General features: G+C 44.7%; 1 protein-coding gene across 9 annotated transcripts in view; it reads right to left on the minus strand.

The window, feature by feature from the left end:
• CACNA1B (calcium voltage-gated channel subunit alpha1 B) overlaps window positions 1–25361 on the minus strand; it is a 324011-nt gene that overhangs the window by 144414 nt on the left and 154236 nt on the right. For 3 of the 9 annotated variants that reach the window (XM_068914602.1, XM_009668144.2, XM_068914608.1), the window contains exons 8-12: window positions 16173–16288; window positions 7619–7675; window positions 6808–6882; window positions 4737–4826; window positions 147–356 (exon numbers count right to left, since the gene is read on the minus strand). In XM_068914602.1, coding sequence (XP_068770703.1) covers window positions 147–356; window positions 4737–4826; window positions 6808–6882; window positions 7619–7675; window positions 16173–16288 — 548 coding nt within the window. The remainder of the gene's footprint in view (window positions 1–146; window positions 357–4736; window positions 4827–6807; window positions 6883–7618; window positions 7676–16172; window positions 16289–25361) is intronic. The other 6 variants (XM_068914603.1, XM_068914601.1, XM_068914607.1 and 3 more) reach the window with 3 other exon arrangements.

Genomic DNA, 25361 nt, shown 5'->3' on the forward strand with positions numbered 1-25361 from the left:
ATTGCTCATTAATGCATTTGCAACTCTCCTGGTTGAGCCATAGAAAGCTGCAAAAATAGACCTCAGGCTGCGAACTGATGAGGATGTGACAGAAGTGTCAAAAACGTTAGGCTGCCTAAGAAGAAGGCACAATCCCCAGTACTCACACAGAGCAGTGGTGAGCTTCTCCGGCTGATCATAGTGCACCATGGCAACACAGAGCGTGTTGAGGGCAACCACACAGAGCACAATCCAGTAGAAGCTCTGAGCTTTCACCATGCGCCGGATGAAGAAGCGGAACATTTTCTCTTTTCTCCGGAAGTAGGAGGAGCTCTCGTTCTTCCCACTCTTCAAACTGGCACGGGCAAAAGGAGACCCTGAGCATTGAGGGACAGAAAGAACAGTCACCACGCCACATCCAGGCAGATGAAAGGAAAGAGGTGGTTCACGGGAGCCCAAGCCCTCTCTCCCCCGCCCGGATGCACGGCTGAGCAGAAAGCTGGTCACACTGAGAGCAAGATGAACCAGGAAATTTTGCTTGCAAAGACATCATGAGGGATGAAGGCTGGGATTTTAAAACTTTATGAAATAATGCCCAGCTCTGCCATCAAAAGGAACTGGACTTCTAACCCCTTGAATGGTCCAGTGACTCATATACTTTGAGCTCCTGGCTGACTGGAGTGAAAGAAAGCAACAGGCACAGTAGTTTTCCCACGGTATGGAGCATGGTGAGACCCCGCCAGCTATGCAGCATGCTGGGGCACTCACACGAAATACCATGCTGGCACTGGTTAGGAGCACCCTGAGTCACCATACAGCATAGGGGCTAGTGAAATCCCCCTCCAGCTGTCAGAGACACTGGGAGTAAAAAAGCACGTGAGTTTGTCCCAGCTCCCCAGTGCTCCCTGCCCGGAGCAAGGGGAACAGCTCGTCAGCTCTCCTTCAGAGAGGAGATGGGCACAACTCCACTACATCAGCATCATCTAACCAGAGGGGAAGAGCTGTGGGTTTTCTCTTGAATTTCGGGGACTACATCCTGAGGAAGACTAGCGGCAACACTAAATCTGGTCCCCACTTCTCCTGCTCTCCTTTCACTACTGAATTGAGAGAGGTCTCCTCATTTTACTCTCACTTCATGTGCTTCCAACAGAACCGGGCTCCATCTGCCTCCGTCCATCACGTTTTGGGCACAGCTACTCATTTGTATCAATTCTGCCTGCATCAGCTACATTTCAAGTCTAGTCTGAAACCCTGGAATAGAGTCAAATGTTTTAACAATAGGGAGCTGATAGAAGAAATGATTTCTAATGTAAGCTCTCCTCCTGAGGTAGCAGGCACTGTTGAATGATGAAAAGGCAATCTCCAGCCAGCGCTGAGGCAGGAGAATTCAGCACACATTAGTAATAAACACATGCATCAGTTGGAGTTCCTCTGTAACAGCTGCAAACAGTGTTGCAAGCAGGGCAAATCCTGATTGCTGCAGGCTGTCCACTACCTGTTTCGTGCTGTGTTGGCAACCCTCAGAGATCGCTACTGAACCTTATCTCAAGATGGTTTACAGCAAGCAAATTTACTATTGCCCTTCCCTATCATCACGTGGTACTTCCTAGCGGGTAGGGTTGACCGTGACACACACTGTACTGGCTTAGTCCGAGCATCGTGAGAGCAGGTGGTTTGCAAGGTCTGTCCTTGAAGATGGCCAAGTGAGTTATATGAACACAATGTCCTCAATGCAGCAGCCAAATTTTTGAGCACATTCACTCGCATTTCAACAATTTCAAGCACAGAAGGTGTGGGAATCTCACCTTGTTGTTCATCTTGCAATTAACACCAAACACAGTATGCACAGAAAGGATAAAGTATCCAGACATGACACCAATGCGTTCTCTAAGTCACACAACTGCACACAGGGGTGTACTGCACATATCTCCACAACAGAAAGAAAACTCCGTGCTTCATCTCACGTGCCTGGCCTTCCACCGGCTGTCTGACAGCACTCCAAATGCAGAGTTGGCCCTGGCCAGGCATTGAACAAACTCCTTGCCAAAAAGCTTGATGTACTGTTGTTCTGTTAGTTCGATAATCCTTTCTTCGGCAGTTTAAAAAAAAAAAAAAGGCAAAAAAAGAAAAAAGGCAATGCTCATCTATTGCTTGAAGGCAAGAAATTAATGAGAGCTTAAGATACAGGCAGCATCAGCATGGTAATACTGTTCAGCAGGTAAAGACCTCTCAGAAATTCAAGCTAATTCCATACTCTCACACGTGTACGGGAAGAGTCTGCTGCCCTTATATCCCCTAGCTAGTGACTATACTGATCTTCAAGGAAAGAACAACAGTAGGCCACATTCCATATTTATTTAAACTGATCTAAACCTGGGTTCCTTGTACTGGAGAAAACGGGGTTGGGTACATCCTAGTCTAAGAGACATCAGGGTTTAACTCAGCAGGAGAAGATAGATTTGCAGAGCAGTTCACAGAGGAGAATTTTGCTCTTTTTTGGAAAATCATAGTAGACGTTCAGCAGTCCGACACTAAGGAGAAGGCATAGCCCGTTGTCTGGTACACTATGGAGGATGAGAAGCCAAAGGGAGCCAGTGTCTACTGCTGTAGGCTTATTAGTGCAGAAAAGAGGCTGAGAGTTGGGAAGAAAGAAATGAATAGATTTTAAGAATAACTCCAGAGAACATCCTGGGAAGTGTTTACCACTATAGAGCTTTATAATGCAATTATAAGGCTCATTGAGGTACTTGTGTTTGAATTAAAGAGCAACGTATTCAGGCAACAGCCAGCAAGAGACCTGTCAAAGTATCTACCACTCTGTCTGCATCTTTACTTTGCACTCAGTAATTATATTGTTAGTTCTTCCACAGTCCTTGCACTCCCATCAACGAGACATTATAGAGCAAGGAAACCATCCAAAAAAAAAATCTTTTCTTGGAAACATATTCTTTATGCATAATTGCCCATATGATTCAATTGTTTATGTTATGCAGAGTTTCAGTCTTTTCAGGAGCCTGCAGAAGTAAGTGTTGTATTCATTTTTTCCTTTCTGCCGTTTTCCATGCATCATAATCAAAAACACTTCTCCCAAGTGGATGAACCACTCGCAGAAGGTGGAAAGCACTGCTGTTATTTTCATTGCCATATGCTCCCGAGACAGTTCGCAGCTCTGCATCAGATTATCCATGACTCCAGACGCTCCATCATCATCGCCACCTGAAATGCTGGATTTGAAGATCTGTTTGTGTGGCATGGGTGCCTATAGCCTCGAAGGACTTGGAAGTGAATGCAAGGATCTCATAATTATTGCAGCCATGAACACATGTTCCAAAGACCATTTCTTGTTATCTGTGCAATGACCCAAGCTCTTCTGATGAAAACAAGACAAAACAAAAATACACAAGGCAGCTGCAGTTTCTCCCTCTCCTAGCAAAAAACCTCTCATAGAAGTGTCAGCAGTTTAGCCACAAAACCTGCAGTCTACTCACAGCTTGGGGGATCGTGACAACTCAGCAATGGGTGGTGGTGTCCATAACATGCCAAGCAAACTTCATGATGATTCACATGATTAGATCTTCATTTAAAGAGGAAAAAAAAATCCAGTAGCAACAACTGTAATCCCTTAGAGGGTTAAGTGCCAAATTTTCAAAGGCCATTTGAGGCATTCATGCTTGCATATATGGACATGCACTCTCAAATGTACTGTTTGTGCTGCTGCCCTTACGCATCCAGGATTTGCTGCTTCATGGTTACTGGGGTGCCAAGACATTTCTTTGGAAGCTAAATGAGAACATCTGCTGCCTCAGCAGCAAAACAAAATACAGACTCGAACAAAATCTCTGCCACAGGGACAAGAATAAGCAAAATAACCAACTGAAAAACAGTCAGGAAGACATGTCCCCAGCTAGCAAGTAAAAATCTGTCACAGAAAAGGCCTTTCTTCTGCTTATGCCTGAAGCCTTAGACAGGATACCGTGTGCGTGGAAAGCATGTCTCCCCTTGCAAACCCAAGACCCATCTCGTTGCTCTCTACCTGGTAATGTTTCCAGAGGGAACTGGCTAACTGGAACTTCGCTAACTACAAAAAAAGTAGAAACTCTCCAGCCGGACACAAACTTATTCTCCACGGGGGACAATACCAAATTCATATCATTCATTCATTCATATCTCCTTTAAAAATATGGAGAAGGACAATAAGAACCCCTTCTAAGGCAAACATTAGAGAATTAGCACAGAACTACTGCCCAGGATTTCCCAACAACCATTCACACAAAATCTGCAAAATTGTATGCTGTGCATTAGTGACAGATGTGACTAAATGTCTGTCCACTTTCTCTTCTCCCTGCAACAGATGAGGCTTAGTGGTATCGTTTGACATATTTGGGTTTCATTAGCATAAACGAGCATGTTCCAAGCAGAATCACAGCATGCCCAACACAGCATGGATTCTCCAAGCATTTTGGCACGGCTATTTTAAACAGTGCGACATGCAATAGCTGGGCTCGGCAGTGAGAAGGAGTGGGTGAAGCCGTGATGCCACTTGCTTTAGGAAGTCAATTATTGCTGCAAGAGCAGTGATAATTCTTGCAATGGAGCTGCATCTGGCTCCCTCGCAGAAGGCTAGGAGGGAGCTCCTGATGCACTTGCTCTGGGCCCGAAACTGCAGCTTCTGGAGCAGACGAGGACTCAGAGAAAACAGAAGACGAACACACTTAGCTGGAGAGCTAAACCTAGGGGAATGCGAAGCCAGTACTCACCAACGGAGCAAATGTCTGTGAAATGGTCCTCACCTTCTTCAGCATGAATCAGGTCATTTTTGCTCTTCTTTATTGCAGCTCTTTTCAACACTGTGTGCAAATTAAAGAGAGAATGTCCCATGAGCAGAGTGGATTATCTCTCTCCCCCCACCTCACTCTCCAGGGCCAGCATTTACTTCCCAATGCCACCTGAAGCTGCCGTACAAGGGTAAGCTGTAGCAAATCAGTCAACCTACAACCTTGCAGGGCCTCCACATGCTTCCATGCCAAGGTCATTTTTTATTTAACCTTCTAGATCTTGAAGGTTTGCCAGGCAGAATGCTGTGCACTTACACTTCATCCCAACAGATGGAGGAAGGTGGGGGAACTGCTGTAGCTGCTGGACCTTTTAGCAAAGAAGAGAGGCCTGGGCAGGGTAACTGAGTGATTCTGAACCCCAATGAGTTATGACATGAGTGCTACTATCCATTAAGAACATGAATGCTGTTTACAGTGTGCACCATTAAGAAGTCAGCGTTTACTGTGTTCCAACAGAGTTTACCGCAAAACAATGCCTTAAGCAGCAAAAATGCTATGTTGAAAGCAACTCCTACAAATCAGCGAACATATTCTTAACAGCATCCACTGTACGATCTCTTCCCTCTGGGGTTGTCATAGCTCTTTGAAAACACACTTTGTCCAGTAGCATCTTTTGCAGGGAAGGTAACCATCACTACATCATTTTACTAGACAGGGAGAGCGAACAGCACCCTAAGGCTCAGAGAGGTCTGTACTGCTTTGCCCAGCGTGCACGAGGGTCAAGGCCAGAAACAGTGCAGACGGCGCCTACGACCACCTACCTGCAAGTCTCGAGAACTATCAGAAAAAAATGTGTGATACAGTTTTGTAACAGCTTAAAAACCTACAGTAACTAAGCACCATTTGCTATCAGCAGTAAGACACCCCATGGTGTGGTGATACATACTGTCCAGTAGGCACACACAGCAAATCCACTCACTCTGTAGCAACTAATTGGAGTTCAGGTTCCTATGAGGGAAACCCCTCACCCTACACGAATTTCCCTGCCTTCAGAGAAACAGCTGCACTTCTTCCTCAGTATGTAAAGCAGCCTTTATTGCTTATATCGCTTGGAGAAAACACCCGCTATGTCTTCCAGGTTCAGAGGCCTCTAAGCTCAGTGAGGAAAGGACACTCTGAACCTGAGGTCTGGATCTAGCTTTTGCAAATAATCTCTTTTGTTCTTCTCTTCCCCACCCAATAGTAGGCTGAATCCTCAGTCCCAGCAATATCAGCTTTTGGGTCCTTGAGGCTGCCTCTGTCTTACTAAATTCCAGCATGTCCAGGACCATCCCCAGCACCAGGACATAACCAACTCCGGTAGTATCTGGCAGTAAAGTTTTATAACACTCCCTGGGATGAATTGAGCGCCTTCTCCTTTACTTTCTCCCCCTGAAATTCCTGGATGTAGTTCAGCAATTAGAGTGTGTCAGGAACAATTTCTGCAGGCACTTTGGATGCAACGCCCGCACTGTTTTGGAGACCAAGACAGTTTACTAGCATTGATATGGGCTGCTCCATACCGTTCAGCCTCAAGGCCAGGAACACCACCAGACTTGTTTAGCTTACTAGTATAGATGCAGCCTTGATATACCTGAATCTTCGTTCCATGGCCTATGCCCACCTCAAATTTCCTTACACCACTTGGCTTTTCAAACTAGTCCTCCCACATGCTCATTTCACTTACAGACTAAAAGCTCTAGCTACCCCCAAGGGCTGGACAAAACTTTCCCCATCACACACACGCACACGCGCACAGATTTGCCAAGTGCACCTCAGTCCTGACCTTCCATAGCCCCCAGCTCATCGATCCCTGAGTCCTTCCCAAGTGCAGGGCGCCAGCCTGGTCAAGGCAGGCCAGCAGCCACGCTAAGGGGCGCACGACGCACCAGGAGGCACCGAGCTCGCAGCAAGACCGGGGAACAGTCACTAGTGACCTAGGCCCTCGGGGCGCAGGGGAGCAGCACTGCCGCACCGGGTCGCCTGGCCCCCTGTTGATTTGCAATCCACTCACTGTTGTAGCTGCTGCCGCTGCTAGTCTCTGCCGGTGCGGTGCCTTGTTGAATCGGCCCTTCCGAGGCGGCCCTCCCTGACAGTGAATGGGAGGAGAAAAAAAAAGAGGAGGGAAAGGGAGGGGAGGGGAAAGGAGGAGACATGGGAGGACGAAAGATGGTCAGAAAAGGGAGAGGGAAGAATCTTTAACTGAACTTTGACTGACTGTCACATCCTAAGAGCTCAGCAGTCTTCAGGTGCAGGGAGAACAGTCTCCATGTTCTCCCGGCGCCTGCCTCAAAGCTTAGCACCTCCAGTCATCCTGAAACGCTAGGGTCACACGGCGTAAACCAGGATCACCACACCCTGTTATGTCTTACTGCTTACAAGTAACAGGGGTCTTAGTCTCTTTGTCAAATCCTTCTGGAAACCTTGATTTAGAGCCCTGCCTTCTCATTGTTTGTGTATTTCTCTCCTGGCGTCCACTCTGAGGCCTATCCCCTCCACAGCCTGCGAGCAGACATGGCCGCCTCTGTGAGGCGGAGGCTGGTGGGTGCCCCAATCATGCTGCAGTCCCACAGACAGCACAGGGACTCTGGCAGACCCCCAGGGCAGATCCCCATCCCAAAGCGGTGTCTCTCATAACTGCACATATCCACCTACAACCTCAAAAAGACCCAGCACAGGAAAGGGAACTCTTTAGCCCGATTTATTCCAAGTGCATGCACGAGCACGTTCCTCACACCCTCTGGGTTACAACGGAAAACCAGGTCAGCGTACAGCACATAAACCTCTCACGGACCACAGGACGACTGCACAGCAAAACGACCTACCGTCCAGAGGAGACTTCTCTTCTGCGTTCTTGTCTTCCTCTGCCAGCATCACCTCCTCTGTAAAAGGAAAAAAGAGCAAGACTCAGCTTTGAGTTTGTCATGTTCCTGTTCTAAATCCAGCTGAGCTGGATGCAGCAGGCAGACGTTTGTTCCTGCTGCCACCAACCTTACCCTGTTGTATATCACCTAGTTACACCAAACCTGTGGAGGGGGAGGGGGGTGGTTCAGAGAACTATGTTTCTTACCCTTTGTGCCTCTTGCACAAGGGAAGGAGCCTAGTCAAACCACTGGAAGACTGTAGCACACATCCTCTGTGATTTCCCTCTTCACAATGACCCATCCATGCCAGTTTCTTCCCCCAGCTATCACCCACCAGGAATTTCTGGAGAGCAAGAACCTTTCTTCAGACCAAAGTGAGATCCCAGATCAGCACAAGACTGAGGACCTGGGCCTCCTGCCCAGCCACACCGTATATACTGCTTGATGAGTGAAAGATGCTCTTGTTCAGTTAAAACTTTTCTGTTTCAGTCAGTAACATCAAGATTTAGTCTAGAAAATGGGTCTGTCTCTCACCGTACAGGGTAAAACAAGCAAGGCTGGCTGCTGCATGTCAGCCTTGCCACATCACAGGTGACAAAATGTCACCAGATAGCCACTAGGCCAAAATCTTAGTCCAAATAAAATCCATGGCAAAGGTTGGATGGGGGGAATCTTAGGCCACCACAGTTCAAATCGTGCAATGTATGAGAGACAGCCACTGTCTATTTTCCACTGCTGTATACCTCATCTCCAAAACAGGAACTTACACTTTCCTGCAGAACAGGAATTCAGAAAGCATTGGAAAAAAAAAAAAAATCAACACCTTCCCCTTGAAGCTGAGTTCTCCACTTGATTCATAGCACAGGAGCAAAATCAATGTATCTGTTCCTTTCAACTGACTCTGACCAGGAAAAACAATCCTTCTTTTCCTCTGAGCGGCCTTGTGTTTCGCATGGTCCCATAATAATTTGTCATGGCTCTTTGCCAGCCTTTGGGCAGCAGGTGAAGAGCAGTCCTGAGTCTCCAGATCACGTCTGGGGACTGTGAACTGTATAAACACACAACCACCGTGACTTTCAATGCGATGCAACCTGATGTTCCAACATCACATGCCTCCCTATGGCCAGACTGACAAGAATTTTAGCCATACTGAGGTTGTAGAAATCAGAACGATAAATGCCCGCAGGACCTCAAGATTTGCAAGATGTGGCAATTTGGTATCAGCATCTCTTCACCTACAGTACATACGCTCTTTCAAGACAACTCTGCAAACCAGCTGAGCCTTCCCTCAGGAACTCAGGGCCCAGAGATGATGCCCAAACATATCTCCTCTCACCAGACACCTCAGCCAGGGCTCAGTTTTACTGTAAACTTAAAGTAAGCAAAAACCATGCCTCACCTGTGCAGTTCCCTTAGGTCTGACTCGCCTCTTCTCTCCCTTGACAGTCACTCCCATTGGCCTAATATTCTCTGGGAAACCAAGGGACCACACCTGTTCTAGTGGGGCTTCATGTAGGTTTTAAAGACTCCTAAAATGACCACTCAGCAGAAGGGAATCACTCCATTGCTGGCACTTTCTTTTTTAAGGATACAACATCCTGAGTAGAGGATCAAAAGTCGCATAGTCTTTACGATTACTGAAGCACAGAGACTGGAATATGATAGTTAGGAGGCTTGAAAAAAACTCCAGAAAACAGGAGTTTTGCATTAGAAGAAGCATTCAACACAGATAGTACCAGGCTAGCAACTTCTAGGCTTAGAACAAAGGTGGAGGGGCCTCTCCTAGAGGCTTCACTAGGATATCCAAGTGACTGACAGGCCTCTCAGCACTAAGATCAATTGCTGTTACAGGACTGGAAATAAAGGCAGCCTTATTCCGAAGAGCAGGGAAGCTGAATAAAACAGGCAAAGCCTCAGAGAAACATGGTGCCACTTCTTTCTCTTTAACACAGCAATATAGCACATTGCGTGCTCAAAAGAAGAGCACGTTACAGGAAATAACTCACATTAAAAAGGCAATAGAAGCAAAAAAACAAAAAAACAATAAAACCCCCAAGACCTGAATTTAACTGTTAAAAGTCTCAGGTGTGTCAAATAGAAAAAGTGAATAAAAATGCATCCATTAGAAGACTCCATCATACTCTCAGCTCTCCAGCAATTACCCCCTCTTGCCACCTCAGGCACATTGCTGCCCTTTTGTCACTGATATAGGCGTCTTTTCCCAGCTATATCAAGGGCTTGCTGCCCTGTGTTTTCTCGACAGAAAGCTGAAATCTGAGGTTCATAAAGCTTTGACCTGCTAGAGAATGGCATTTATGCTACAGTTAGCTGGGAGAGAGAGGTTAAACACACATTCCCAAAGATTGCCTACTCCAGGAGAAAAGAAACACTCAGAATCAGTGCTGTGTGAAAGAGATGGACTTGGAAAGAATTAAAATGCAAAAGACATGCAACTTGATTAGCTGTGAACCGAAAGACTTTCAGTCTCTGAGCAAAAGTGCTTTCAAAATGATGCATGTCCTTGAAAGATAAGAGAAATATCTTCAAAAGAATATTTGTGGGCTTATAAGCACTTTACTCTGTGCAGAGACCATCTAGTTCTCCTCTCTCCTTTAGAAATGCAGCATGACAGCCTAAGAGTTGCTACAGTTTTGAGCAGTTTAATGAAGAAAGCACCAGTGGCAAAATCATTTGCATGGATTACATTGCTTGGCTTCACCACTTTTTAATTCCTCTAAAAGGCACAATTTCAAATTGACTCGCTATTGCCTTTGCACAGAGCCAAAAGAAAACATGAAACAAAAAGCAAACCCTGCCTCAGCACATGGCAGGTGGAACAGGATAGGGTTTGCTGATCATAATTTGTTACTGGTTGAACTGAAGAAGTGGCATTTAGTAGGAAAACTGTTGTCTCATGCTGAAGAAATAACAGTGCAAAGCACTACCTTTTGCATCCATACCAGCTGCATTTTAGCAGTGTGAGGAGTTGGTCCTTTTAAGGAGTTTACTGAAAAAAAGTCAGTAAGCTTCATTCTGCGACATTAAAGTTAAGATTACAGGTCTGTTTCTAAATGATACATGCAATCTGTTTCTAAAGAATATATAAAGTTAGTGGCTATGGTCTTGATGTGGGAATTGCAGTATGAATTACTGGCCTATATTCTGCAAGATGCAGGAAATCATAACATTCGACCTTTATTTCTGGCCTGAAATTCACCCTAGTTTTATACTGCTGTAAATTTTACTGAGCTTACGACACCTCCAGACTTACACCACAAACAGAACATAGCTCAGCCTTCCCTAACAGCTTCCTTCCTTCTTTTTTACCTCCAGACCTTGCTTGCATACATGGAGGCTCTCTGATGCACATCTGCCAAACCTGTTCTTTTGCTTTCATATCCCCCTGCAGCTCCCTCGAATCTGATGGACATTACTGGGGCCACTGCTGTCCTCCCTCCTTTCTTAGCTGTTTGGTTCATGAGTCTCACCTGCATGCCCATCCAGTGCCGGACTATTTGGCGTTTGGGGCCCTTGAGTATTCCCAGCCTCTCTCATGTTCCTCCTACTCATGACAGACTCAAAAAGGCTCCCATTGAGCTGCAATTTCCCATTCTCAGACTTGGCCTCAAGATAAACACATGGGAATTTTACATGAAATTGCCTATTATTTCTTTTAAAAGTGTTGAAACCCTCCTGGCTACCCTATGTCTTTGTTCTTCAGATTCAGCCGAAAGAAACTAGAAACCACGCACCAGAGAAATAGGTAAAAGTAGATACTTCAGACCTTGCCTCCTATCTCAAGAAAGAGGGTCAATTCAGCCTTTAAGGAAATTGGTTGGACTGTGGGTTCTTTTTTCTTTTAAGTCTTGCATACCTAAATTCAGCACCTCAGCATATTCTCTGTGTTATAATTTTATCTTTCTTTCCCAAGCCTTCGTTAAGCAGGCATTTGTTAAGTACTCCTTCAATTAAAGCTTCCTGTATTAAGCATAACTCACACACAGTCTCAACAGTAAGGATGTCACGGTTTAAAACACCTCGTTATAGATGCCTGAACTAAATACACCTCTAACTATATTCAGCAATCCACATATCATAGAATCACATGGTTGAGGTTGGAAGGGACCTCCGGAGATCATCTGGTCCAACCTCCCTGCTCAAGCAGGGTCCTCTAGAGCATATTTCCCAGGATCGCATCCAGACGAGTTTTGAATATCTCCAGCGAAGGAGACTCCACTACCTCTCTGGGCAACCTGTGCCAGTGCTCCGTTACCCTCACAAGTAAAGAAGTTTTTCCTCATGTTCAGATGGAACTGTCTGTGTTTCAGCTTCTGCCCGTTGCCTCTTGTCCTGTCGCTGGGCACCACGGAGAAGAGCCTGGCCCCATCCTCTTGACACCCTCCTTTCAGATACTTGTACACATTGATGAGATCGCCTCTCAGTCTTCTCTTCTCCAGGCTGAACAGGCCCAGCTCTCGCAGCCTTTCTTCAGAGGAGAGGTGCTCCAGTCCCCTACTCATCTTGGTAGCCCTCCGCTGGACTCTCTCCAGTACTGCCATGTCTCTCTTGTACTGGGGAGCCCAGAACTGGACACAGTACTCCAGGCGAGGCCTCACCAGGGCTGAGTAGAGGGGGAGAAGGCTCTCCCCCTTCTTTATATATATATTATATAAATATTCTTCTTATATATATTCTTATATATTCTTTATAAGGTTATAAAATAACCTTAACTACACTGGTTTCTGTATCAACCATGTCTGCATTTCTGGTGATTTATCCACAGTGATTTGGCACATCCTTGAAAAAATTCACAAGCAGTTTTATTAGTACTTTCTTCTTTTTCATAGTCTTATTTTGCCACTGGAAAAAAATTAATAGTATCACAAGAATAAAGGAAATTTTTTTAAGTTAAGGTATTCCAGAAGTTTCATTCTTACAGCACAAATGTCTATTAGTCCAGTCATTAGTCCAGGTTTGGAACATGCTTGAGTCAGATAGCACTTAGGAGAGAGAAAACAAAGACCCATTGTTTTCATTTTGAGGACTACACAGTCTACAATTTCAGTATGGGGAAAGGCTTAGTAAAGGACAACCCCCAAATCTTGTCAGAACCATCCTTTTGATGCAATAATAGAGTTGGAGATAATATAACGTTATTCAGGTTACAAACAGAGAAGGCTCTGAGGAACTTTAAAGGCAGTCAAAAGTGGACAATAAATGTTGAGCACATCACTAAATTAAAAATATTGTTGAGAAATGAGAGGTTGTGTACAGACAAAGGAATAATTTCAGTTATTCAAACACTGTACTGAGTTCTAAATTGGTTATAGCCCTTGATGTATAAAACTTGAGCATTACTGAGAACAAGGAAACCTCCTCTCCAGCTCCCACAACTACTCAGAATATGTAAAATATTACACAGCAAAAAAACAGATTAAGTATTAAAATGCCATTTTATGAATCACTGGAATGCAGCATTCCACTCTTCCTACCTTGCATCAAAAACACATCAGAAAAAATAAACAAACAAAATGCTCAGAGATGGGTACTATAAATATTAGAAACCTGGAGAGGCTTCTATCAGAAGAGAGGGGATTGAAAAGATTGGGTCTGCTGCATTCTTCGGAGGGGAAAACATGATGAAACATGCAGCGGGAGCAGAGGAGTAACAAAAATAAATACCGAATGTTCTTCCTGATACCTCCCATCACGACAGCATAGGGACAGACTCACTGTAGCAGAAAGGTAATATATTTAAAATTGAGGAAAGAAAAAAGATTTTGTTTAATCAAATGAACTCCTTGCTACAGGACTGAAGTTAAGGATGGTAAAAAGATTTTAAAACACTTAAATATTTACATGAATAACAACAACTTCCAGAGTTACATTAGAATTTAATGCCAAGAGCTTTTGCTCTCTGCTTTTATGCATCCAGCAAGGATCAGCTCACTGACTGAGGCTGTTGCAAGAGATTTCTACACAGGCTGGACTGTCCCGGGCCACCAGCTCTGGCTGCTCCTCTCCCTCCCCCAGGCAGTTTGCTTTGGCCATCACCCCACACATGTTACTGGACAAGGTAGATTGGCATGATCTAGTTTGGAAATTCATGTGATCCACAGTAACCATAGTTGAAATCCTGGCCTCATAAAAAGAAATGGCTAATCCCCCTTGACTGCACAGTCCCAAATTTCAGTGCCTAAATTCTAAACTCTGTGTCTCAGTTTTAGCTAGCCTTCATGCTGTCTTTTTTATTAAAAGATTTACTAACCTTGCTAAGTTGATTTGTATTATTATCATTATTTAGCTGTACTAGGAAGCGTTTTGTTGCATTCCTACTGTATTTTCAACAATGCCTTTATAGGATGTTTTTATTATTCCCTGATTCAGCTATTTTGCATACACTTTCCTGTTCTATATATCCTTCTGGATCCCGTGTCAATAGATAAAATAGAAAGATAGGCATTTTATAGCAATCTCACCGTATACTGATGTGGCATTTATACAGCACTAGCAACAAATACGATAGTCAGCCATTCCCACAGGAAAGCAAAGTTTGGAGAAGACTGTTAGCTGTATGTTTTATAACTTCTCCACCTCAACTTTCAGACAAGTTCAGCTAATGACCTCTGCATAGCTCTTCTCGGCAGAACAGTCATGGAAATGATTCAAAACAACCTACACCCCTGCAAGGGAGTTCTCATCTTTGTTTTACTGACGGGGAAATCGACATTCAGACACTGAGAAATCACAGGGGCCTTAAAAGCAAGATGGCAGTAGAGCCGACGTGCAATCAAGGCTTTCTCTGCTCCAGCAGCTGGATAAGCCATTAATTAGGTTGAATTTGAGGAAGCCCAAAAGCTGTAAACAAGTTAGAAGACAAATTATAACTGGAAAGGAAAGTGAGTGGTTCTTTTCTTGTATCCTACAGAACCACAGAATTAAAGGGAGATAAAGTGTGGCTACCTAATTGAGAGCAGTTACTGCTGAACAGTCACAATGAATAAAAGTCTGTCAATACAATTGGCACTCAATTGTCACTTTGTATAGTGCTATCTATCAGAAAGAATGGGTTCAAGCCACCACATAAACTGCTGGTACTTCTTCCTATTTTACATTTCAATGCTTCAGCCTTTTTTCTCTCTGGCCACATTGTCAAAACTCACGGCCAGACCACTGTCACCTGATGAGGTTGCTGCAGTCTTGTCTTCAGCCCTCACAGGGAAATTTGCAGAAGGGCAGAGCCTCACACCCTAGGTGAGCAGAGGTGCAGAGCACTTCAAAGGAGAAAACAGAAAGCAGCAGGAGCCATGTGAAAATGTTATTTCAAACACTGGCACCCAGGCTGTGCACATTAAATGGACATCGGAAGCTGTAACCCCAGGCAAAGAGCTGCCTATTTGCAGAATGGTAACAGGACGCTTTTGCCCACGGAGTGCATGCAATTAGTTGCTTTGAGCGCATGATTACTTGCTTGCAAAAGTACATTTTGTCACATTAGGCCTCTAGCATCAATATGGATTTCAAAACCAGGAATGACGAAAGGCCTTTTTAGTACCACACCAGCCCACAGCTTAGGAGTCACAGCTTTGCCACTAGTCTGTTGACCGACTTCAGGCAAGTCGCTATATACCTTTGGACCTCAGTTTCTCCATTTGTAAGTGCCAATGATGAGGCTGACCTCCCTAGGTAGGGACCTGAAAACCTATTTCTGAAACTACCTCTTCTTTTTCTCACCACAATTGTTTCAAAGGCATTTTCATCCTACTCAGACATTTTAGTTTTGCAGAAATGCATGCAAGGCAGCAAACTGGCAACAGAAGTTTTCTTGATGTTAATGAATTGCACTGTGGTTATGCCAGTATAGATCAGCTACTCTATAATCCAGAAAGGTTATCAATAATCTTTGTTGCCAAAGGAAACAAAGGAAAAGACAGGAAAAGAAAAACATGCTATTTTTGTTAAATAAGTGCATTGGGTGTTTATTAAAGTTGATTACGGCTTGCAGTAAACCGCAATATTCAGTTATAATAATTACAAAGTAATGTTAATATCTGCCAAGGCAAGTTTCATGAAAGTGATCTCTGTAGCTCATAAGAACGACACTCCAGTGTAATTTACCAACAGTAAATTACAGAAAGGCTGTATAAGAAAAGCTTATACACATAAAGGAACTCACATAAAGGAACAGTTTCCCCACTGTAAAGACTGTGGGGAACAATCTATCACTTTTTGTATTATGCTGTATTAAGACAATTATTTTGATCCCAGCAATAAAGAAAGTTGACGCAGCTCCTTCATTTTTGCTTAACTGGAGATCTTCTGGGATAGCTTTAGAGCGACTACTCAGAAAAGAACCCAACAAAAATAACGAGTGCTGGCTGGTCCCCATCTACTCTTAGGCTAACCTGATGGCCAGCAACAATGAGGACTCATTCTGAGGGCCATAGTCCTCTATGAACACTGGACCGACCATGCCACAAAACTCACTGAAACAACATCTGATCTCCCTCCTTACCCGCTTTGAAGATCCACTCCAGGTATCCATTCAGTTCTCGTTCAATTTGCTGTTGTCTACGGAGTTTCAGGAAAGCTCGGCGATTTTCTACCCTCTCTCGTTCTTTGGCAAATTCACTATGGAGAGAGAAAAACAAGAAAGCACATGTCACAAGTAGTCAGGGAAAACAAAGCTTCTCTTTCATCCTTCAGATTACATTCATGAAGCTGTGAAGTTGATAATGCAAGCATTGAGTGGAAAGTATTACATAGCACGCCACGCTTTATTGTCCAATAGGCTGTTTCTTTTATTCTACCCCACCTATTTCTCTGCATCTCTCCTTTAGAAAGAGGATTGCAAACTACCATGCGTACACACACTTCTTTTGTTCTGTAGCCATACATCACCAAGTACCATGAGATCCCGATGCCCAACCAGGTGGTCCCATCCAGTTCTACAATACAAATTATCTCTAGTGCTACAAGTTGTCCTCCATTCCTCCCAGCACAGCTCAAACCACTACCCCACAGCAGAGCTTCCTGTAGAAGCACAACACTGTCACAGAGGCACCACCAGGCTTCCAGGTATAGAAGAGATCTGTTCTTTCCTGCTAGTCTTTCTTTGAGTTTTCCCAGGCTCAAGCTGACTTTGACAAACAAGTCAAACAAGCTACAGGTGAGGAAAGGTACTTTGGTGTTATGGTGAAACATCCCAGGTGCTCTGGGTTGAGGCTAAAAATAATGATCTTGCTATTTGCTAAAATGACACAGAAAGCCAGAATATGGATACAAATCCTGAGAACAGGGCTGTACAGGGGAGTCAGAAAGTAACCAGATCACAGAGGCCAGGAAGAAAAAAAAAAAAAAAAAAATCATCCAACCATCTAGTCCCTTTATGACCTTTACGATCTTTACCAGCCTTTCCAGGAATATTGTCTAGGTATATCGTACAATGTAGTTTGAAATGATGCTCAGATGATAGCGCAGCCCCCAACCTCAGACACCGCACTAAGGCTTTTTCCCAAACTTTTTCATGTTACCGCCAAGAAGCTCTGATACTCCACGTGAAGCAACCTCTAAAGAGGTATGTGCCCATCTACCATTTACAGGGCTTGGGACCAGTCTCTTCAATCCCATGCTTTGAGGGTACGCTTTGAATGGAGGTTAGAGCAGGAGTGACTCCTAGAATTAACACATTGGGTTAAAAGTGGGATCAGGCTTTTGTCCCTCACATGTACCATTGGTTCACTCACTCTCCCATTTGACACCTTCATTTTGCTGAGCCCTTCCTTGTAAACCTTCATTTCCATAATCCCACCTAATAACCCATTACCCACGTACTCCTCTATTAAAGCCAGCAAGAACCAGGAGATGGGAGGAAGGAGAAAAAAGGGGGGAAATAATCTGCAAGTCCAGAGGCAGCTTTATATTCACAGTCTACATTTTACCCCTCAAACCTGACTCTTTTACTTGGTTTGGCAGGACTGTCTGGTCTGTGGAGAGGGGATTGCAGGGAGAAATTTGCTCAGCATGGAGATGCACACTGATCTCAGCCACTGATATGATAGCTGCCATCAGCTGGGTTGTTACCTTGATTTTGGCACCATGTTGCCAGTCCCCTGACTCCCCTCTCTGTCCTCCATCTGATAACCACAGCCTACGACCCCATCCCGGAAAGAGAGGAAACCAAAACCTCGCTCTGAATGGACAGCTGCTCCTTGACATTCAGCATGTGTCTGCCTTGTGCTTCAGGAGCCTGCACACGTCAGCTGCAAAGCTGATTTTCTCCCCTCTTCCTTTCTAATGTTCTCATTTCTGGTTCAGCACCTGCTAGTCGAGGCCACAAACCTCCTCTCAGTTTTGATTTCTCTCTGGAGGAGAAGGAATTAGATTAGACAGCCCTTGGTGACAACATGCATTTAAACTGCCAGACATGGGGGGACCAGGAGGGCCACACTTCCCGCATTATAGGCTTGCTTCATGGTAAATTTCTCAGCCTCAGATAGTGCCAGATGGGAGCAGGAGGCAACACCCAGGGGGGAGTTTCACGAAGGACTGCACAGCGCAGTGTAACAGATGAGCAATGGCCTGGCCTCCCTTGCCCCTCAGGAGCATGCAAGGGAGTGCTTTTTTTTGCAAAACCTTTCATCCTCTTCCAAATCCTACCTGGCCCAAGGAAAGTGAGAGCTAACAAGGACTTGTCTCTTTAATCTCATCTCTAAACACGTAATAAAATGAGATAGAAACTGTGCTAAGTTACAAACTTTCAGTAGTTTCTGAACAGTCAGACACTCTTTTTGCAAGACACTAGTGCAAAACACTGCTAAGGTTAGAGCTACCTGCATCCACCAGAGGCAGCTGCAGGGAGGGACAGCTCTGTTCCAGCACCAAGCAAAGAGTCACCACAGTCCCCAACAGCTTCAGTCTTGACCTCTAGTTCTCACATTTGCTGTAGAAGCTGTGAAAGTAACTTCCAGGGGGAGACAGTACCTCAAATCTCTTCTCATGGAGTATCTTCTGACTGCTAGAGAGCTCTAGCAAAATAGCCTAAGTTGAGGACCGGAGGGTTTTGATGTAAAGTCTTCCTGGTGAAGGAATACATCACTCACTCTCCCCTGCTATCTCCAGAGATTTGATGAAGCTGGAACTTGTCAAAAGACTATGTTTTTCTTTATGAAATATTCTAATAAAAACATGCTTCTCCCTCTTCCACTACACTCATTACCATCAGAGAACCAAAACATTCCCTATTTCAAGTAACTGGAAAACTAGAATTTCAGTTTGAGGGGATTTAAACAAAATTTCAAAACATTTTCAAGGAAAAGGGGAAAAAATCTACCAAAATGCCGCGTTTCATATAAAAATATTTCGTTTGAAGGTTTTCAGCCAGTTCTAAATGAGAGCACCAGCATCCCAAAAGGAGTCATTGGTAGCATGAAATAAGTTTCCTGTTTTATTCAGCATAATTGGTATTTATGCCACTGCCTTCTAAAAATCTCCCACATCATCAGAAGGATAATCTGAGCAGAAAATACGTGGCCTCCTGCCCACCTCTACCTCCAGGACTTTCTTCATAGCCAGTTCTGGAACAAGGAATATTGAAACTTTCACCCAATCTTGTCCTTGGCTCTCATCAACCTCCATGTGCCCCCAAAGCACTCCTTTTTCAGTACTGCAAGGAGATATATTAGGAGGAAGAAAGCTGTGAAGGTCTGTCATCTTGCACACAGCACAGCAAGCGCTGCCATAGGGGAAGCTGAGCTCTGCCTACAACGCGTTTTGGTTACAACGTGACAGTCATGAATAAGTGATCCTATAGAGGCAGCAGGCACAAACAGAAATCACAGGAAGGACATTCATCTTGAAAAATGTATGCCGTACCAGTTAAGCTAAGTGCGTCACATTTTTCTTCTCAAGAGTGGTCCGTGCTTAAAGTCACCAAGAAAATGCATGACTGTTGCTTGTCACCTTGGTAGGTGGAAGATTAAAATAAATCACGGTAGAAATATATACTAGAATAGTCACTTCAAGGAAATCCAGGAGCCCACCAGGCAGGAAAGAGACAAGGCCAATTCATGAGTAACCACCAGGGTCAATAAAAGATTATTATCCAATGAAATTCTTACAAGTACTTTATCCACCCTAGTCTTAAATTAAAAATAGTATCACAGCAACCAAAAAGAAAAAGAAATGGTCTTCCTATCCTTGATTTCTGATTAACTTCCCTAGATGAGAGCAAAGAACTAAGATAGGAGCATCATGTAACATGCCTCCTGGTCTTGGGTTCAATAGCACACTCCCAGGCTCAGCTACAACCAGGCTGCTCTGAGACTTCATCACATCATTCAACCTCTTCAGTTCAGGTTTCCTTCTTAAAAACTCAATAAAAATGCTTCCTGCTCAGGGCTAAGTGGCAGAGAGAAATGGTATAGCATTACTGTCATTGCTACCACTAATAGTGATGATGATTAGCAATTCACGATAGTAACACAGGTAATTAGTTCCTCATTTAGAACAAAATAAGCTACGTAATCTCAACAAAACCAAGATCTTAAAATGAGAGATCAGCCTTCATCCACTGGATCTAAAGCATTGGAACAACCAAAAAGAAACACAAATCTCAGAAGGACTTCAACAAAGACTCCCAGAAAGTTGCTGAAAAGGACATTTAGACTTCTGTCTAAAATCAAACAACAATCAGTTTTAAAATAGGCTTCACTTGCAGTCCAGGTGCCTCAAAGGAAAGACTGAAGTGGAACCTGAATGGCATGCAGCATTTAGGGACACAGGCCTACCTGGAAAAACGCAATCCTCAAGAACCAAGGGGAGCCAGATGAATTCAAGTGAATGAGCTGATAGAAAATGAACTAGCAAGGCAAGCAGACGTGTGACTGCCTAGGCTAGTCACAAGCCAAAAGGAACTCTCCAAGTGGAGGAACAAATTGGCTGAGACAGGAGGCTAAATTTGTAAGCTTTGTTGTGTGAATGTAAAGCAATGCCTGAGAAGAGGCTTAGTACTTAAAGCTGCCTGTTAAACAGCCTACGTCACTCAAGAGCAGAAAGAGGCAGGCCCGTGGCAGAGGGTGGACTATGGCACCTTCTGGGGCTGCCTGGCAAGCGAGTCTCCCACTGGCAAAGGAGTATCGCTGCAGGAAGGACATGCCAGAAGAGAGGTACAAAGCCACACGTTGAGTTGTGCCGCTTGGTGGAAACAACTGAAGACCAGGAGGAAAGCAAACGTTGTTATGGGGGCTGCCTGGATGAGGAGAGGTGAGGTACTAAAAATTGGCCTCAGTTTTAGTCCACCCTTTTTACAATCTGCAAGAAAGGAACCTCAGAAGAGATTTAGTGCCAATTTTCCATGCAATTTTTGCATGTTCCTCACAATTAAGCCTTCAACGAGAACAACACTGAACTAGAAATTTCCCTGGGAGGCTGTGACAGGACCCCACCAATAAGAACATGTGTTGCAAGACCCCAGAGATTTGTACGTGCTGAATGATAAAGACAGATGGGATGACTGTGGTCCTAAACTGCACTTTTCAGTAAAGTCAAGTCTCTTGTGATCTTGATAGCCTGCAACCCCTTGCTGGGGGCTGTATATCACTTACAAGCCCCTCCAGAATGTCTTAGGTGACTTCCCAGAGTATGGAACACAGCTACACTTCCAAGCCTCCTCACAGCCCAAGAACAGCTACATGCAAGCAGAAACACTTAATTGCATTTTAATAGTGGAAGTCCATTTCCCGACATTTATTCCGGTAAATTAAACTGTGGGATAGGAATGAAGACTGTCCACTCAATTTTTCCTTTCACTCTCAGGCCTTTTTGCTTGCGATGCCAAAAGTTATGATGGTCTGGGTTTTGCCACCTTGTCCAAACCCAGTCAAATCCCCACTGCTTGGGTTAAGCCCAACACACAACAGCGCGGTAGAGTAGATACCTGCACGGCCAGTGCTCCTCATGCTCCTGCCATCATGCAGGTCCTGCAGTACCTATGTGGCTGAATTTGCTGCCTTCTGTATGCAGCCTCATCTGGTACAACCCATCGTTTTTCCTAAAGCCGGTATCAGCTATATGTGTCAGAGCAACGAGGCCATGCCCCAGCTGCCAAGGTATCCTTCCTGCAGCAATACCATTCCTGACTGAGATCCTTTAAAGCCCCTCACTGCTCATTTCACCAGGAATCTGATCTTGTTAATATTCTTACACTTCACTCACTAATCCCATTAGCGTCCCAGAATTTATAGAAAAGCAGATTCTTCCTCCAGGGAAAGAATTTGTTCTGCAGGTTCATATCTCTGTATTTTGTCTTCGTGGAGCACAGTAAATCCTTTATAAGGGGAAATCTCTACCAAATGCAACAAAAAAGCCCAACGCTTTTACGACCGTAACTGTTTATACGACTAAGGACATAAAGCCTTGGCTGTGCTAAACAGCAGTAGCAACGCTTTGAAATCTCTCAGAGACTGAATAATTCAGCAAAGGCCTGCCTCAGCCCCCCCAGCATGGCACTCCCCTGGGAGCCTGAAAGAGGACGTCAGGGAGGCAGCTGCAAGAGAACAGAAATCCTGCCGCAAGGACCTTCCCACACCCCCGCAGGCCAGCCATGGCCTGGCCACCTCAAAGGAGCCAGCCTTTGGCGTCACTCGCAGAAGCTGCTCCACGAGAGGAACAAAGGCAGGCGCAGCAGGGCTGCCTTATTCAGGGCAATGCACAGGGGGCAAGGGGAGGGGGAAGGGGGAGACAAAAGAGAGCGTTATTTCCTTCAGTGCACCAACCTGGGTGCATGCTACTAAGATAGAAATAGAGGTGGAGAGTGGAATAAAATTTGGACCAGGAAAGAAAGATATGACAAACAATAAACCCAGGGGTAAATATTCAGATCCAATATACTATTACAGAGAGATGCAGGAGGTAGCAAGACCAGGAGAGATCTAGGGATGACAATGCACGAAAAATTACAGAGGTTTTTGCAGAACCTCAGAACAGCGAGACAAGCCAGGGCAACATCCAGCTGCCCGCTCAAGAGGTGTCCTGGCCCAGGGCTGGAGAGCTGCAAACCCAACAGTGCATGGCTCAGGTGTGCCCGTATCTGGCACCTTGCACCCAGAGGGGCTGTAAACAAAACGAGAGGAGATGAGGAAGGATTAAAGCACACAGTCTTTTATTTTTTTATTATTATTTCTTTTACCATAGCATCAGATTTCGTCTTCATGATAAGTCCTGAAAACACTTCAAGACAAACCAAATTATGGTTATCCTCATTCACAGACAAAAACCTGAAGTTCAGAGAAACTTGCAGGCAAGCTAAAAATATTTGGTGCTACCTGATCTGTAAACACGAACAGAAATGCACGTAGAGTAAGCATTGTCAAGTACCACTGGTTTTAAATACCTCTAAAAATTGGACCCAACTCAGTATCGAGCATAGGCAAAGCATATTGATTATAAAGCCCATCTGGGACAACAAGATGACGACAATTTGAGGGAGGTGGAAGAGAGCTCATTGCATGAGTGCACCGAGATCGCTCAGGAAAGTGCTGGAACAAGATGCAACTAAGCAAGTGAATCATCTGAGAAACCATCAGGAAGAATTTCTTCATGCTGGTAACGCTTGGTACCTCTAACACGGTGCTTTTCTCTCCCTGATTACTGCCCATAAAGATGGTTTGCAGAGAGCTCTGAGTTTTGAACATTGCTATTAAACAACAAGGAAGCCCAGAGGAGGACTGAGATTTCCTAGTGCTGAAGATGACAAAGCTCTGCGCTCCTCATCTGCCCCAAGTTATCCCATCAGCTGCATAAAATCTCTAATATGCCCAGAGTTATCCATTTCCATCTGGCCTTCAGCTACAGCTGGCCAGGGTCACAGTGGGCATGGTCTGAGAGTAGCCAGACTGGACCCAGAGATGGAGCCTCTTGGAACACAGCCCCAGCTGGCTGAGCTGCTCAACCTGCCCTAATAGCCAGCACTTAGGAATAAACACTGGCTCAATCAATCCCGCACAGCTAGAGGTGCTTCTGCTTCCTCCTCATTGCTCTAAAGAGGGGGGAAAACTAGCTCTCCTCAACCAGCTGATAAGGGATGAAAGTACAACTGTGAGATTGACCTCAGCATCGAGCCAGGCTTCACAGCCACTTTCATCACCTGAGCATAGCAAAAGGATGCTTCAAATGCAAGCCAGATAAGGGGTACATCATGCATTTCTAGAAAGAGAGGAGAGGAACAGTGCAGAGGTGAAGCTTTCAATGCATCTTCCTTTTCTTTACATTCAGCTTGTGTCAGTTTCAGTTTGATTCCACCTGATCTGATTTGAAATGCTGCCAAGTGCCACAGCTAGGCCAGCTTGGGGTGAAGGAGGCAGTGATAGGGCAAAAAAAGGCTCTGTTTATCTCATCGTATCAATTACCACCATCAACCCACTGCTGTTCACCCAGAAGTTCTAGGTGAACTTCTGGCTCTGCCCGTCAAGACCTCCACCCCAGAAACGAAGCATCCCCAGACAGTTAAAGTTAGGTCTCCTGTGTGTCATTCCTATACAGGCTCTAACTTCTCTGCCTTTCTGAGAACCTGCAGCGGAAAGGTAGCCCATCTTTTCTGTACTAGCCCAAAACACAGAAAGAGAAAAGGGTTCACATTTTGTGGACATTTAACTTGGTGAGAGGAAGCTCACATGGAAAGTCTTTGTTCTATGACCACTTTTTTTTTTTTTTTTTTTTTTTTTTTTTTTTAAGAAGCACACATGCTTTCCCTCAGATTTCTCGTTTGCAGCAATAGCTTTGTTAAACAGGGTGGTGTGAAAGGAACAGAGGGAGAGAAAATACTTATTTCACCCTGTCTTTCCCCTCTTTTTTTTTTGAGCACAAGCTGGGGAAAGACTAAAAATAAAGAGAATAGAATCTCATATCTTTTCATGATGCAGCTCTTCTGCTGCAAATAAGCAGCAGCTAAAGTGAGACCACAGCAGGTAACAGTGAACTTGGAACAAACCTGGAGGGAAAATGAATGATTGTCTCTGTAATGAGGACAGAAGAATGCTTTGCCATTATGACAAATTAATCGTCCTGATTATTCTCTGGCCTCTGCATGTCTTGAGGGCTGAAGTTTTATGATCTGGCAAAAATCCTCAGGATGGGAAAACATGTCATAAAACTCAGCAGAGCAAATCACTGAGACAGCCAGTTCAATGAGGTCTGAAGAGGGCTGTGTGCTTCTTTCCAGTGAGCTGCTCTCAGAGCACAGAAGTCTCAGTGATCCAAGATACAATAGTCAGAAATGGAAACAGAAATCCCCTAGGGAGACTGCAGCACAAGATAGGAAGAGTATTTAATGGAGCTCTTCAGAGAACGTTACCCCAGGTTGTACCCAAAACAAGGTACAGCAGTGGAGACTTAAGGTGCCTTTTACCAGGAACTATGAAAGCTGTAGCAGGCCTCCAACAAAACCATCCTGAAAATTGCCTGAAACCACCTAAAGCCAGTGCTTTGGTGCAGCGATGCTGCAGTTCTGTTTCATGGGCACAACCTCTCTAAAAAAGGAGTCTCTTGTTTGTCTGCAAGGTGCGGGCACTGTCCATAGCTCTACCTCTTGCCAGGCTCCTGCTGTCATGAAGATGCTAGATCCTTTCTAGCACAATGTCCCCCTACAGTTCTGACACCAGGTGCTCTCCCACAATAAGATGCTGGTCTTGCACATCTCAGGATAGAG

This window comes from Struthio camelus, chromosome 20, assembly GCF_040807025.1.
Source record: "Struthio camelus isolate bStrCam1 chromosome 20, bStrCam1.hap1, whole genome shotgun sequence".
NCBI classification, from domain to species: domain Eukaryota; kingdom Metazoa; phylum Chordata; class Aves; order Struthioniformes; family Struthionidae; genus Struthio; species Struthio camelus.